This window comes from Acanthaster planci, linkage group LG06 (genome assembly GCF_054643075.1).
Source record: "Acanthaster planci isolate LZ-2023a linkage group LG06, COTS_SCS, whole genome shotgun sequence".
Lineage (NCBI taxonomy): Eukaryota > Metazoa > Echinodermata > Asteroidea > Valvatida > Acanthasteridae > Acanthaster > Acanthaster planci.
Window position 1 is genome coordinate 18,904,469 of NC_141782.1, and position 15,646 is coordinate 18,920,114.

Below are 15,646 nucleotides of genomic sequence, written 5' to 3' on the forward strand. Positions count from 1 at the left end.
AGTGGGGCCGTGTTTACCGTGTCAGACGAGGAAGACTGTGCATAGCGGCGAGGCTGAACCAGAGTCATCTCAGGAAACTATTCGAACGCGACCGTTTGCTAAAAACTCTATAGCCCGTTAATTTTAATGAAAGGTTTTGCCCTTACCCGGGGTATATATTTATACGCATTGTATACTCAATGCTTGTCCGAGACTTTGCGAAAAAAATTCACAAACTTACTTGGGCGGGACTCAAACCCACGACCTCCTACAATCTAGTGCAGACGTCTTAATCACTCGACCACAGAGCTTGCTGGTGTTGGCTGGCCGGTCCGAGTCCCACCCGAGTAAGCTTGTGAATTTGTTGGCAAGCTCTTGGACAAGCACCGAGTATTACGTTGGGTAATCTAAGGGTAAAACCTGTAATTAAAATTTAACATCTCCCCCACACAAAGTACATCTATAACCTCTCTTCTGCCTCAAATTAAAAGATATAAATAGTTGGTGGTTTAGTTTTCATATACATGTACATCTCTCATTTTCTGTCATCAGTAATTCTTGACACTGCCAACGAAGCAGTGTTGTCGACTCCATCAAAAGCTCTTTCTTAAATCCTTTCATTAGATCGGCGGCAATAACAGTGCTAGTCACATCCACTCGAATACAATGTTGCTTGTGACTTTGCTGAAACTCTGATGAACTGGAACACTCCTCGATCGCCCGCCGGCCGGCTAGCCAAACAATGTGAAAGGTTTCAAAGACACATAATGAATGAGACATGCCAGACAAAAGAACTGAACACATTTGAAGTCTCACACATGATACACGCAGTTTGCATATTAGTCATCCAATTTGCAAGCGACAACCATCCCTGGAGTGGGCTGGTTCCTTTGGGCCCTTATTATCCATTGAAGACAGTGGTATTGATGCAAGGCGTCTCTTATGTAACTAAGCAAAAGCTTGCCCCGAACCACAAAGTATAGACCTTTTCCCGGTGATGTCACGATCGTGCTGGACCTATGCTGTGTTGTGATGGTAATCTACCAATTCAACATAAACCAGTCAAACATGTAGCGTTCGCACGTGCGCTTGCACGCGGTTGAAGCTGCCCGTAGGAATATAATGGGACCACCGTGGCCAAGGCGGTGCACACGTGGTGGTATTGTTTACTTAAGTCATGTGGGTGAAAAGGGTATACACCAACAGCGTCTTTAGAACGGAGAATTCAACCTGTTATGTTCACGTGAATTTAAAGAACTCAGTGTATTCTATTCAAATTTAACTCGCAAAAGGCTAATTTGCAGCTGTAACCATGTTCCCAGGCGTCCATAGTCCAATAAGACCTTTGCATTTTAGCCGGAGTGGATTAATTCAAACTACAGAGGGCGCTTATTGATTGACACTTTTCTGACTTCAAATGAGAGTGGCTCGCCTGCATATAACGCCCTGTAACCGCATTCCATTTAGTGGAATGCACCCTGACATTGATAAAACTAACGGACAATTCGCAATTCTTTTTCAAACACTCTTTCAATTACCAAAATACGAAGCATGCGTGGAAAAACTGGAGAACAATTCAAAATTCCGATTTTAAATTTAAAATGCCCTTTTCTTACGTTTGAAAATGTAACGTACACAGACGATTTTCACACAATTTTCTCCCCAATGTCACTTATGATTACCAAGAAACACATCACAAAAATGAAATCTGAAGCCTGACTATATTTCTCTGGTAGAAATTGAGCAACCTTTTACACCACGCGGACGACAGATTTTGGTATAGTCGTTTGCTGGCTGGCGTCGCCATTTTAAGAAGCAACAGAAAGTGACCAAGACTTTGACGAATTCCAGCGCATACGCACAAAGTGAAAGGGGTAAGTATACGTGATTGAGGAATAACAACGGGAAATTTGAGCCTTGAAACCAAGACTAGGGCACGCGCAACCACGAAGGCACTATGCTGGGATACAACATGGTCGACTGCATCATGTGGAAAGTGACCAACAGAGCCTACATTTGGAGACTCCGACCCGTACTGGGCTATGTATTCCATTTCCCGGTGGATTGGCATTTTCGTTCCCCTTATTCTTATGTTGTTGATTTATTATTGCATTATCCTGTGCTTTATTATCACAAATAAATACAAAATGCTTCAAAAAGGAAGCGGGAGGCGCTAAACATTTTTGAACGTGGCCTAAGACTTTTTCCCCGCAACGATTCCTATCATTTAGAATTCCAAACAGAAACGCAGAGTGGCTTCCAACTGAGGAATCAGGAAAATAACCGAGGATCATCGTCTCAAGTAAGTAATTCTTTGATTCTGTTTTTGGTGTTCACATAATAACCCACAGCCTGCACGAGTTTGTCGCGCAAATCTTTGAAAACATGCACTTTCCTTTAATATCACACCAACTGATCCCCTTTTTAATGGCTGATATTCCAAATGTTGACGTCCAGTCACTGGATGAACATTACCGTATAACCGTCTTTCCAAGATCAGTGTATAAAGCAACCTGGAAATAACTGTTCAGTGTTGAATCCCCTCAATAAGCCTTTTCACTAATAAATTCATAATTATGCATGCATGCGCAAAAATGGTTTGGGCGGCAAGGGACGTTGAAAATGTACAGGAGTGCGATTTTGATCATTTTTCTCTCAGTTTTCCCGGCTTTGTCCAATTTTTATTCAGAAAATCTCATTAAATCGTTTTTGCTATTAGATTCTAATCTAAGCGGCATTTTAGTGCTCTGTAAAGAGACTTTACAATCGTGAATTTTCCTGTGCGCACGAGACTAAGCGGGAAAATTTTCCCGCTTAGTCTCGTGAGCACAGGAAAATTAATTACATTAATCATGAATTTATTAGTGAAAAGATCGACAGCCATGACATTCAACCATGATATTGAGAATGCGTGGATCTCTCTCTGAACGTTTCGTTGTCTTGATTAGTGCAGCAAAAGGAAGCCAAATTATACATTATGCTCTACTCAAAGGAACAGTCTTCAACTTTGAAATTGATAGAATACGCACCACAGATTGAGTTCAAATATTTTGTGAAAAAGCGTCAGAAGCTCTTGTACAGTACATGCACTTATAAAATCTAAATCATAACTAGAAGGCTTTTAATTTTATACTTGAGAATAAATTTCAGAATAGAATGAATTCCCATAAACACGCGCACCGATATGATTACATTAGGTTAATATACATAATATATATGTATATGCGAAAATATTCTGAAAAATCTTTTCAAATTGCCCAAATTACTTCACACAAAACCATTCCTAGTATATAGCCAAATGTATGACAACTACATCACACCGATGATTTACAGAACAAAAACAAAACCAACTGAACTCCACTAGGAGACTAAATAATTTGCTAAGACGCGTGGACGCTGATTTATGTCCCTTGCCTGTGGCTCAGGACATTTCAGGCCATGCAACCAGCACATGCATTTATTCCCGTTCATAAAAAGCTTTAGACTCAGAAAATCAAATTTAAACAGTTAAAAAAAAGATAAATTTTCAACGATTTCGTCGAACAGTTTTACTTCTTTTCCCCTGGCATCTCTCCAGCCATGTTACGGTATGCGCCTCTTGCAAGTAGTAATGACATCCTTGCGAATAGCACATACTGGCCAAGAACGCTAACAGCCCGTGTGTCGTGTGCATGTATATCGAGCATCCTCACAATGCGGACTCACTGTAGTTTTGCGCATGCACAAGTGAGGGTTGTGAACGCTCAATCAACTACTTAGGAACAGGGACCCGATTTCACACGAGTCTTAACCTCATGGACACTGGGAGAGTGTTTTTATTATCAGCCAGCCAGTGCTTTATTTAAGCGTTTAAAATCGGCCAGGAGATGGGCTCTTGACTAATAGGAATGGATAAAATGTCACAGGTTTTAATGACTACAGATTACACTTGTCATACCCCCCAAATTACCCCAAAATTTGCCACGATTTTATCAATTTGTATATGACTAGGGCAAGTCTACCGTTTCTCAGGGTGGACATGCCGCCTCAGCATATTTCTTTTTTCGATTTACCCTCTGTGGTGCGGCCCCCGTGTCAGGCATGGTTTTCTTATTTGAGATAAAACAATGTAGAGGGCAATAGCCTGGCCGGAGGTGATGGGTTTTGTGCAAGGGTGAGGCCTTCCATTCCTTGCTCTGGTGTACAGTGCCTCGCTCTCCTTTTCTGCATCGGATTGGAATCGCTGCTGACACACCATTTCTGTTTCTGAATATTTGATTACTTATTTTGTCGAACTGGACTGTTTGTTAGTATTTTTGGGGGGTTCTTCCTAAATCGGGTTAGACCCCAGCGACACACTACACGAGAAAACCAAAATGATTATACATAACGAGGAAATGCACATCACAGCAACATTGAAACCTACATTCAGCATCAATCTGCATTACAATGGTTTGGATGCAGTTGGCAATGTCAAGGGTGCCTGGAAAACAATCAAAATTTGAGACTTTTTTAAATAAAATTGCCGAGGAACACTGCGAATCGGTGCCCGCTAGTCTTGTACAATAAGGACAAAAACGCGCAGACTCACAATTTCTTGAAAAGTGATTAGGGAAACAATAAACCAGAAGAACCAGATTAATAATGCTCAAGATCACGTGCTCATGAGCTGAAGGCCTCGCTTCCTGCTGTGGCGGATTCACCAACAGTGACACCCGGTAGAAAGTTCCAAACTGAATCATCGCTGGAGTGAAAGGCCATTCACATTACGCGAGTGACCGCTCTACATGAATTTCACAAGGTGTATAGGTCTCCACAAGGATTTCACGAAGCTGATATTTGGAAATCGCTCAAAAAGGAGAAATTTTTAATGTGTAAGAATCTGTCGCAAATTGAAGTGTTTCTCATAAGGGGTCATTCGGTCAAAACTTCAGCCCAGGAGAGTGATTCATGTTGAAATGGAAGCATCTTGAAAAAACATCGTTTCACACGCGACCGTGTTAGTAGTATACTGCTCCTTTCGTGAGTAGTCGGTACACAATTGATAAGATCAATTTCAAATTGAGTACTCTTATTGCCTAACCCTAGCACTACGTTTGCTGGGTTTTTTTGTTTTCTTATAATTATACGACATGTTTTTTTTTTATGGATCTTGGCGCCAGTGAACTTTTCAAGTTTGGAAGCGAGAATAAGCTCTATTGATTTAAAGTGGCTCTATGACCATGGGCGTCTCCATGATGGGAGGTGGGCAAGTACTGGTCAGCGGCAAACTGACAATCTGTCAGCAGTGGAATGGGGGAAAATTCTGGGGGATTGTTTTTCATACAAAACTTGTTTTCATCCTCTTTTCTCTGATCAATTTCCACATCTATGCCCTAGTCCAGTATTTGGAAGTGGGCCTGGGGCTTCCGGACGTGCTCCAGGAACTCCTCGGCGACTCGGCCCACCCGCAGCACCTTGCTCTCCTGCCACCAGGCCCCTTGGATCTGCAGGGCAATCGGCAGGCCCTGCATGCTGTAGCCAACGGGCACGACCAGGGCGGGCAGACCGGTGAAGTTGGCCAGGAACGCGTATCTGGTGGGGAAAAAGGAAACACGGTAAAAGCACGTGTGGCTCTACGTTAGAAACAGAGCTGCTGAGGGCGGGGCTAAAACTTCTTCCTTAAATGTCGACTGAAAGCCATCGGTTCTTCTCTGAGCGACAATTCTAATCAAAAGAGATTTTTCCAGCATGCATATGGTGCTTCCATCCAGTGGCAACACTTTCGGATGCGTGTTGACAAAAGGATTTTGTTTTGATAGACCGATTGCGCCCGGTTAAGTCACGTGACCTATAGTGGGTATTAAATGTCAACCAACACGGCGTCCACCAAAAGCGTTTCACAAGTACAAAGCCGGCAGTGGGCACCATACTCGGACTACTGATGTGCTGGGTACTATACTGTAACTTGGCTGTATTGTTTGTAAACAACGCTCAAAACACACGTTGCTGTGGGATTGATACCCACTATATAGGTCACGTGATTTAGTGGGTGCGATCGACCTATTACGAGAATAGGAAAAAGACTGGGAAATCGTTTAACACTTGCAAAGTGTCCAAAGCATCCTTACCTCATAATATCTGTAGTCAGTTTCGTGTCGGTGAAGCCTTCTTTGAGATAAACTGGATTGATTTTGGGGGCTAGAACGGCACAACCTGCACAAGGGGAACCTAAACTTCAGCAAATTGTGGATTTATACACATAGATCTATTCCGAATCACTTGCTATGTGACTAGTCTCCAATGACGCCTCATTACATGAGAAGAATCAAAATTCTGTTTCCAACCACTCCCCAAATTAGTTACTTACCCCCGAATGGTTTTTTTTCACTTCTCAAAACCTTTGCAACAAATCAAAATTCGGTTAGATTTAAATGCCTCATAATTATCATTTCTAAAGTTGGTACAGCCCCCTCCCGCCTGTTTAAAAAACAAATAGAGCCACACAACTTTGAGCCTATTTTGCCCATCGTAACATGTCAACTTACTTAGCAACGATACTCAGGCAGACCAGTTTAAATTAAGTGACAAACAAAATACATTGACTACCAACTGGGGAAAATGCAATGTCCAGCGTTGCACTCAGAATAAGGTTTCAAAGAAGAATCATTTTTATGCAACTCTCCAAAACTCCGCATCAATCCTGTCTACCTCCCTCCTTTTGTAATAGGTTTTTCTTTGTCTCTGTTTACCAGGGGTCAAGATAACATCCGCTTGTTTGAAGATTTCCTTCAGAAAAGTGATGGTTCGCGTCTTCTGCTGTTGCGCCTGGAGAAAATCCGTTATCGTCATGCTTTCGATCATGGACATTAAAGCTGCATTCTCAAAATACTGTCAGGAGGCAAAAAATATACAGAAGGTTTCATTTTAGAAGTTTTAACTCAGACTTGTGAATGATTTGCTGAAGAGACGAAACAGTTCTCAATGGAACTGCAGTTAAAAATTGTCCAAAAGCCTTGTTGAGACTCGAAATCCATCCTCATTAATGAGGCTTTCTTCAGGTCTTGTCTTAGTTCTTCCTGTTTCCACGAGCTCTGACGCCATATGATGCTTCTGGCAATTCATATACATGAATGTGAGGATTCGGTACATCTCACAGAGGAAGCTGGTGTTGTTTGTCAATGCTATCAGAGAAAGCCTATCTGTTTAATGGTTGTTTTTCTAAGACATCAAGAGAATAAGCAAGATCTGAGAGAAGACTTAGTCAAATTTATTACAATATTTCTAAGCTTGATAACTGGTGATATATTGACTTGAACATGCTAATGTACAGAGAGAGTTTGATATGTGCTTTGATTCGATTAAGGCTAACCAACATTTAGGTAACGTTTTACGATATGAGAAATGCAGACTTGTAGAAGAAAGAAAAACGCATTCTTCACAAACTTTCAAATAAAGGTACTGAAGGGCATCAATCGTGACAAGGCTGAGTTGGAGCCAAGCTAAGCACAGAGAATGAAACGAGTCAAAGGCTTCTGAGTCGTGAAATCGGAGCAAACAAAGCTGGTTAGTTTGCAACACACTATCCATTGCACGTGAGGTAATTACTATTAAATATGTGTCGGGCTTTTTGGCACTTAGCCTTGGCGTTGCAAAGGCACCTTAGGTTAACACAGGTTCAACAGAATTTCTACAAGACAGCAGTCGCTTGATAATCTCTTTCGCTTTGTGACGGTAAGAATGCTTGAACAGACAGTAGATGAAGACATTGAAGGCGCTGTTGGCAAAGGTCAGCCACATGGCCACGAACTCCACCCAGCCCGGCAGACTAACCCCCGCAAAGGATTCCACGTTTCTGTAGACAAGTAACGGCGTGAAGCACACGGCAAATGTGAGCGTGACCGTAAGAAATGCCTTCAGCGCTCGGTTGTCATGGAGACCTCTCCCCTCGTTCTGGTTGTCCCCACCTAATCGTCGGGCGTGCTCTCGGCTGATTTTGATCAGGCGGACATAAACCAACGTCATGATCGACACCGGCAGAATGTCCAACAGTACAAGCGCCAGCGCATCGCCATACTTGGTGCTCTGGCCGAGAAAACAGAGGGATGAGGATCTGTAATACTTCACAGGTATGCCGAACGCGAACTGAATACCCAAAGCGCCGAACAAGGAAACCACCGCGGCCACAAATACGAGAATGAAGACGCGGCGTCGGGTGCACCACACTGGAAACTTGTACGGCCGGGTGACGGCGATGTACCGCTCCAGATTTAGGAAGACGACCGCAAGCGACGAGATGAGGAATATCGTCGTTGTCCAGACCGTGGCCAGTCTGCAGGACAGCATGCCGAGGGGCCACCGGTCCAGGGTCGAGGCCGCGACGCCAAGAGAAGTCGACAACCCGATGAGGAGACCCGACACCGCCAGGGTTATCATCAGGAACTTTGTGCTCTCTGCCAGGTCTGTGACTTGGCGAGTGACGGCAACGGAGAGAAGGTTCCCGGTCAAGATAAGAACACCGAGACAGGTGATGAAAGCGGTGCGGAGGCCGATGAGAAATGGCGACAGGTCAGAAGGCTCTGCAGATGAACTGTTCATTTCGACTCCTCCAAATATCCAGAAGAAATGCAAACTCAATCTAAGTTGTAAACATGCAGAGAAAGAAAATGATCTCAGACGTACACACACGTCCACATGTACATTTCCTTGATCCCTAAATGTTTTTTTTCCAGCAGTCAAGCAGAGGCAAATTTCGTCATGAATATTTGCTCCAACAGTACGCTGCAGTCACTCCTGTTCTCCAACTTCAATATTCACAAAACTTGTAACCACTTTCCCTTTGCACCATACAAAGAATGGTTAAGATATTCCATCGATTGGTCTCGGACGGTCCACCTCATAACAGACAGCTCGAAACTGAAGTCAGAACACACCATTTCCAGCCCGTTTCTTAGGTACCCTTGACCATAATGGGTTGGTGTCTGGTAGCTAATTACAATGTACCAGTAATATAAGCTCTTTCGCTGTCACTGTCAACATAGAGTGCTTAACCCAATGGGTAAACAGGCAGCATTAGTAATGGTCCAAATGGCCGGGCTCAAATGGCACCCTCTATTTACTGAGGCAATGTAATTTTCATTTGCCATCCCTTCTTATCCTTTCAAGCGCCACAATTGATTGATGAGGACTCACATTCTCCATTTATGACCGTCCAGCAAAACACATTATGCATAATTTAATGCCTTTAGTTATTGTTTGGGAATTAAACCTTGCGGAAATTTTAGCATTCAAGGACAGACGCTTCTCTTGCCCACTGTCGCGAACGAAGACTGCGGCGATTTGGTCTACCACGTCATTCAAACTGTTAACAAAAGATAATGGAACGGGAACACAGAACTGTAGAGGGAAAGGTTTAACTTTATTTCAAAGCTCAATGGCAGGAGAAACAAGTTTCAAATCAATCTTTCATATACAGAGCACTGTTTTACAAGATTCTACTTACAAGAGGGACTTTTTTATGTGGCATTAATATGTTTTTCATTGTTTTCGTTTCTGATAAAACAAGGTTCCTGTCATAACTGCCAAGTCCGAAGGGCCTCTGATTAAATGCAAATTCCACCGGGTAGGATGTCGTTGAAAAATTAGAAGAATTAAAACCCTGAATACTGATCTCAGCCAAATCTCGATGATCACGAATCATAACTAATCAGCTAAAAGACAAGGCCCGTGGTAAAATTCAAGTCAAAGTTAACGATGGTTGTAGATCAGACAGAACATTTTTACGTGAGGTGTTTAAGACTGATCGTATCTTTGAGATTTTTCTCTCATTCACCTGCGAAGTATAATTGTGAATAAATTCCTCCTGCTAAAAGCTTCATGTTTCACAGTAAACCCTAGCATTATATTTTGTTACATGGTCCAACAAAGAGGGCTGAGGTATGTTTTTGCATTAGTTTATAGGATTGACCCTCAAGGCCCTCACACACCTTGAAAATCTAGCCAGCGTATGCCGACGTGCGTACGAAGAAACGCTGAACTATCGGTATTACACGTATTTTCAGTTTGGGGCATTTATATAGCGTATTCATAACGAGTTGGACGTATACACGTGCAAAACATTGGTAACTTACATAGAACGTTTCGATAACTTATACATATAGATAACTTATAAAGTTAGAAACACGTTCAGTAAGTTCCGTGGTCGTCTGGAACATGTCAATACGATATACGTCTACATACGTCAATATGCGTTGGAGACAAGTTCGATATAAGTTACACATAGGTTCAAAGCACGTTACTCAGGTTAGAAATAAGTTTTGGGTACGCTAGACATTATCTCGACGTATTTCGACTTTCGAGTAACTCACGAGTAGCGAGTGTGGACGTGTGTCGACGATTCCATAGTTATACTTGCAACTTACGGCCCGTGTAATGCGGGTCATATGAGCCATACACTGGCATACATCGACAAATTTATGAATGCACAAAACTTGTCAACGACCTCGCCGTCCTACGACGCATACCAGCGTGCTTCGGCGTGCTCTTAACTTATAAGTTATCCATAACTTATTCCACGTACGCCAGCGTATTCACTGAGTTTTTTTCATACGTCGCGACGACGTGTCGGCATACGCTGGCTAAATCGTCGAGGTGCGACAGGCCCTTTAGAAACAGGACATAATTATGATATGGACGGAAATCGATGTCGTTTCAAGTATCGTCCATCCTATCAAATTCGCTAACAGACCTGGCCATGTATTTCATGGAGCCACTTGGAACAATGCACTGCTTTATAACTTTTGGCTAAGGTACACGTTGGGCGCGATCGGTAGGACTGCGCTGTCGGTCGATCGCGCTGCCCAATCAGTCGATCCTGGACAACATTGCTGACGTCACGTATTCCCGGATGACGAAAGCGCAATGAGTTTCAGCAATCATGCAAATCTACTATTCGTGCCCAACAGATGCTTTAGATAACACTTAGTCATTGGCAATTTTTGGGGCCCAATTTGTGCAATTTCTAACTAATTGATTCAAAAAAAGGAGCCCGATACTCCAGAAAATCGGAACCAGTCGGTATCACATTTTGACACATTGATGGCACATTCTCGTTTGGTGGTTTGTCACACTGAACAACACTTAAGTTCCACAGATAACACATTTATAACCTAAGGGCAAGAACCTCTACATTCTTCACACTTCTTAGTAATGTACAGTCGAACACAGACAAAAGCACTGAAACACAAAGTCATAGCTATAGCAAGGAAATATTTAGATCACAAGCAAGTTTGTTTTCCATTACAAATAATACAAGGCAACTATTATAAGGTTGTCCATGAAGTCCCAAGGAAAACCTTGTTATAGTAGCGTTCCCCTGTACATTTAATATAATGTACCACGTTGCTTTTTCAAGGCAATAACATGATCAAAGTGGGCAACATGTGCACCGTACTGCCAGACAATATATAACCCTAACGAAACTATACACACGTATGCATTGTTAACACCTTTTTGATAGATAGGCTGCATCTGACGTGTCACTTGTAATCTGAAGTTAGACGCGTGTCATTCTACCTCCATGGTCATTCTAGTTTGGCGTTCAGAGCTTAAAACCATTACTTTAAAACTCGCACGCAAGTCACACGTGCAGACGGATCCCAGAATGCGCATGCTCAAGTTCAAGAGTGCATCACACATGAGCGCGACAACGTGACTGGAATTTGGTCTATATACTTTAAGTGTTTAGCGGTACAATCTGATGTGCAGAATATCTCAACATCCTCAACGCCATTTTCTTGGCAGTCTGACGGTAGGAATGATTAAAGAGGCAATATATAAACACGTTGAGTGTGCTGTTGCAATATACAAACACCACTGTAAACAACATGAACCACGGTGGAATGATAGATCCGGCGTACGATTCCAATATTCTGGTCATTAGGAAGGGCGTGTAGCAGACGCCGTAGCTTATGGTGACGACAAGGAAGGACCGTAGGGCTTTATCCTCATGGCCATTGGCATTGGCCTCGTGGCGGGTCACTCGCTCCATGTGACGCCGACTGATTCGAATCAAGCGACGATAGACACAAATCATCGTCACCACAGGCACCAAGTCCACGAGCAACAGGTTGAATGTGTCCGCGAATTTGTCAACCGCGAAGAAGCAGCACCCTGAAGGCGGATAATACTGTACTGAAATCCCTGCCGCAACAAGCATGAGCACGGCCATGCACAAGCTGACAGCCGAGGCAACTAGCACAAGGGTGGTGGTACGGCGTCTCGAACACCAGACGGGGAACTTATACGGTCGGGTGATCGCGATGTACCGCTCCACATTGAGAAAAACAACGGATGACACCGACATGAGGAAGATCGCGAGGACAATGACTGTGAACAGCTGGCATCCCAGGAGGCCAAAGGGCCACTCGTCCAAGGCGGAAACGACTGCCATGCAGAGCACAAGGACCCCGACCAACAGGTCGTACACGGCCCGCGTCACCAACAGCACTTTGGTGCTGTCAGCTGCGACGGTGACATGGAGAGTCACGGCGACACAGAAGCTGTTGCCAGCAACGCTCACCACCCCGAGGAAGGCGATGATGGATGTACGGAGGGCGACGCCAAATGGAGACCAAGACGGGGCTGATGATAAACCCGCTGGATCCAGTACTGAAACGTTCATCCTTCTAGAATGACTTGTGCAGCAACTACCAAGTAGAGTCTTTGGTACATCAAATATGCCTATGAAAACAAGTTCAGAAAGACGACTCTACTGCGGAAATCTCTTCAACTGTCAGGCTCCGTGATGAACAACAGTTCACCCAAGTGACGCAAGCCTCTTAGCTTATACAACACGATGGGGGGGGGGGTGACATGACTTCTCCACACCCTTAAAGATCCCATTCGTGAATTGAGAGAGCTCTCAAAGGATCAATTTAGGTCACCGGCACTCTGATTGCTCTCGGCTCCCGTGGGCCGATTTTCAAGTTAAACCCTCACAGTGCTAAACCCCCACACCGAGCTGGGATAATGAACCTACGGTGGAACAATACAGAGCTCAGCCGCTCGTCCCTCTTTGGTCACAATGGGACCCGCACATTCAACTTGGAATTCCTTTGGGTTAGCTGGCATTTTAATGAGTACCTGCCGCAGTTTCGCCTCCACTCGTGGCTGATGAAGCGCGCGGGAAGAACTTCTTACGTCACAAAGAAACTGCTAAGTACCTTCTACTTTTTCAGATTCCTATCGCAGGTGCTTAGAATAGCGTATTTCTTTGTTTCCAGCTAAAAGGCAGTAAAAGCTTGGTTTCTAACGACCCAGACAGCAATATAAGTTGTTTTGCATATGGCAATTCACATAAAAAGAGACCGGCAAACTGACATTTAGCTCACGGGGATTATAAAAATTTCAAATGCAGACAGGTGAATACTTGATCCGGGCGTCATGCCCGAGCCTGTCTTGACGTCTGCACAGTCAGATAATCTCACAAAACTGACTGACTCACGCGCATGTTCACCTATAAATATAAGCTGGCAGACATCAAGGATTTTTTCATAGTCAACCCTCAAAATATATGTATGATCTCCTTGTATCTCGTGCTTAAACTGTCTCTTTGAGAGACGAGACGCCGGATATTTTGAAACATAAGAATTCGGCAAAACTGAATGGCATTGCAGAGAGAACTTGATACGTGTATAACACACAGGAATGAAAACTAAAACTAAGTTGTTCACAAATAAGCAATTACCAAACCAATCAATCTGCCTGACCAGATAAAATGAAAAAGTTTCAGATTTCAGGTCCAACAAAAGCGGTGCAGGAACGCAGGCGTTTTTGTCACCCTTTTCTCCGTTGATCAGAAATGAAGTCTTAATGCCACTTTCAATCGGGGAACATCAACTAAATATCTTGACAACAAATCTCCTGAGCGACATCAGGGAGACAACATACCCGCCGTAATCGGCCTATGTGAAATTTTTACCTAGCTGGTCTGGAAAAAAACTGGGAAAACAAAGACAGCCTCCATGTGCTATCCAGTAAGTAAATTGACCTTTGGCAAAACTATGGGTGGCCATGAGTACCAAACCAAAAACAATAATTTGGCAAACTATGGCCACTCATATAGTCACGGAGGAAGGGCACAAAAGGAGTTTTAACTGCCCGGGCTATAACATCATGGAGCTATTAAATAGCACCATGATAACATCTGGCCAATTACCCTTTCTGGCATGCCTGGGTACGTCCATAGCCAGAGCGAAATGAGCGCTTGCTACGCAACACCAACCACAAGCCCCCTTTGTACCCTATGGTCATCAATTTTTTCGTTGGTAATCTGCATCCATAACATGTCGTGTACTGCAGTATAGGAAGTTGAATATTCATGTCATCGTTGGTGCTTGGTAGGATCTGACAACATCAAATTTAACGCTTGCGTACTTGCTTTGATTAGGCTGTGTACCCGAAGTGTTCAGGTGCAGTTATTGCCCTTATCGAACACTTTCTTCTGGGAGTGGACTTTATTTTGGAAATAAATAGCCAAGTTGTTTATAAAAGTTGGTGTTTTATTTGAAGCATTTTTATTACGGCATTCACACAAACAGGTATTTTATGAAATATCATGATCACTCCTTGTGCAGAAACAGACCATTTTGTTTTAGTGAACTGAACTGTCCTGTGGTAGTGCATGTTATTGGCTAGTCGTACAAAGACTTTGAAAACTGCTGTTTTGGAGTGACAAAATAAAATTACAATCATTGTATGGATAATGGAAAAGTCTATCACAATCTAAAGAAAAAAATCGTAGTTAATTGTCGAGAAAACATCCCAAATATTGCTACGATATTACTGGCCCCACTTGTCCGGCTGAGCTGCAGGCAGTAATCAGGCATTTTGGAATGTTTATTATTGTTCGCTGACCGGGCGGCGATGACCATCGAGCACTTTGATAGGCCAGAGTTGTAACTCCTTCTGTGTCCTTCCTCCATGTACAAAATGGCGGTCTTTGTTTGTCATCAAAAGCAAGAGCTAAAAAGATAGGGGGTTTGATATCCATCAACGTTTAGTGATGGATTCCTGTGACACAGTGCACTTTGACACATGCAATACTAAAACCATCCTAAAGTCATAGCTGTGATTATGTCATGTACATAATACAGTACATGTACGTGGTTAGCTTTAATACAGAAAGCATTTTCAGACATAAAACCTTAACCGAAAAATCAATATCCTTCACCAAAAACTACAAAAGCAAACGTTAAGAATGAGAAAATTATTGATCTCATATCAATTAACGTTCATTTTGAACACTGTCTCTCTCTCTGTTGCATTATAAGGTGATGCTTTGGCAGAGTCCAATACTCAGCAGAGCAAGATTACACTGTAAATGGACCTCCGTGTATGCACTGACTGACAATTCATTTCAACATCTCTTATTGTTTTATGCATTTCAAACCTCGGAGATGGTTGTGTAAGCCTGAATGATTTCAATTCTCAACATTTGGTAGGTTTCCACTGGTAGTTTACACAATGCGTTAAACCCTAGGAACACGTCTTTCCTGCACACCGATGCCCCAGACAATCCTCTCAGTCAACAAAGTGACCACAGAACTTTAATGAAGACCTCAGGGACCTCAGACCAAGAATGTGACGTGTGTTTTTCTTGTTTGTTAAAAATAGTAAGAAATGCGTGGCCTCTGACAGGTTTTTTCAA

General features: G+C 43.1%; 2 protein-coding genes across 2 annotated transcripts in view; both read right to left on the reverse strand.

Moving 5' to 3' along the window:
• Positions 1 to 2,340: 2,340 nt before the first annotated feature.
• Positions 2,341 to 15,646, reverse strand: part of LOC110983262 (uncharacterized) — a 30,826-nt gene continuing 17,520 nt past the window's right edge. The window contains exons 14-16 of the mRNA XM_022242384.2: positions 6,690 to 6,828; positions 6,069 to 6,153; positions 2,341 to 5,532 (exon numbers count right to left, since the gene is read on the reverse strand). Coding sequence (XP_022098076.2) covers positions 5,334 to 5,532; positions 6,069 to 6,153; positions 6,690 to 6,828 — 423 coding nt within the window. The 3' untranslated portion in view covers positions 2,341 to 5,333. The remainder of the gene's footprint in view (positions 5,533 to 6,068; positions 6,154 to 6,689; positions 6,829 to 15,646) is intronic.
• LOC147798918 (histamine H2 receptor-like) lies at positions 7,187 to 9,201 on the reverse strand. Its single transcript, XM_087137675.1, has one exon. It carries the CDS (start codon positions 8,533 to 8,535, stop codon positions 7,600 to 7,602), a length of 936 nt encoding a protein of 311 aa, XP_086993801.1. The 5' UTR covers positions 8,536 to 9,201; the 3' UTR covers positions 7,187 to 7,599.

Bases quoted from the DNA above. Each gene is read 5' to 3' on its own strand.
- LOC147798918 (XM_087137675.1), bottom strand. From the start codon at position 8,535: ATGAACAGTTCATCTGCAGAGCCTTCTGACCTGTCGCCATTTCTCATC.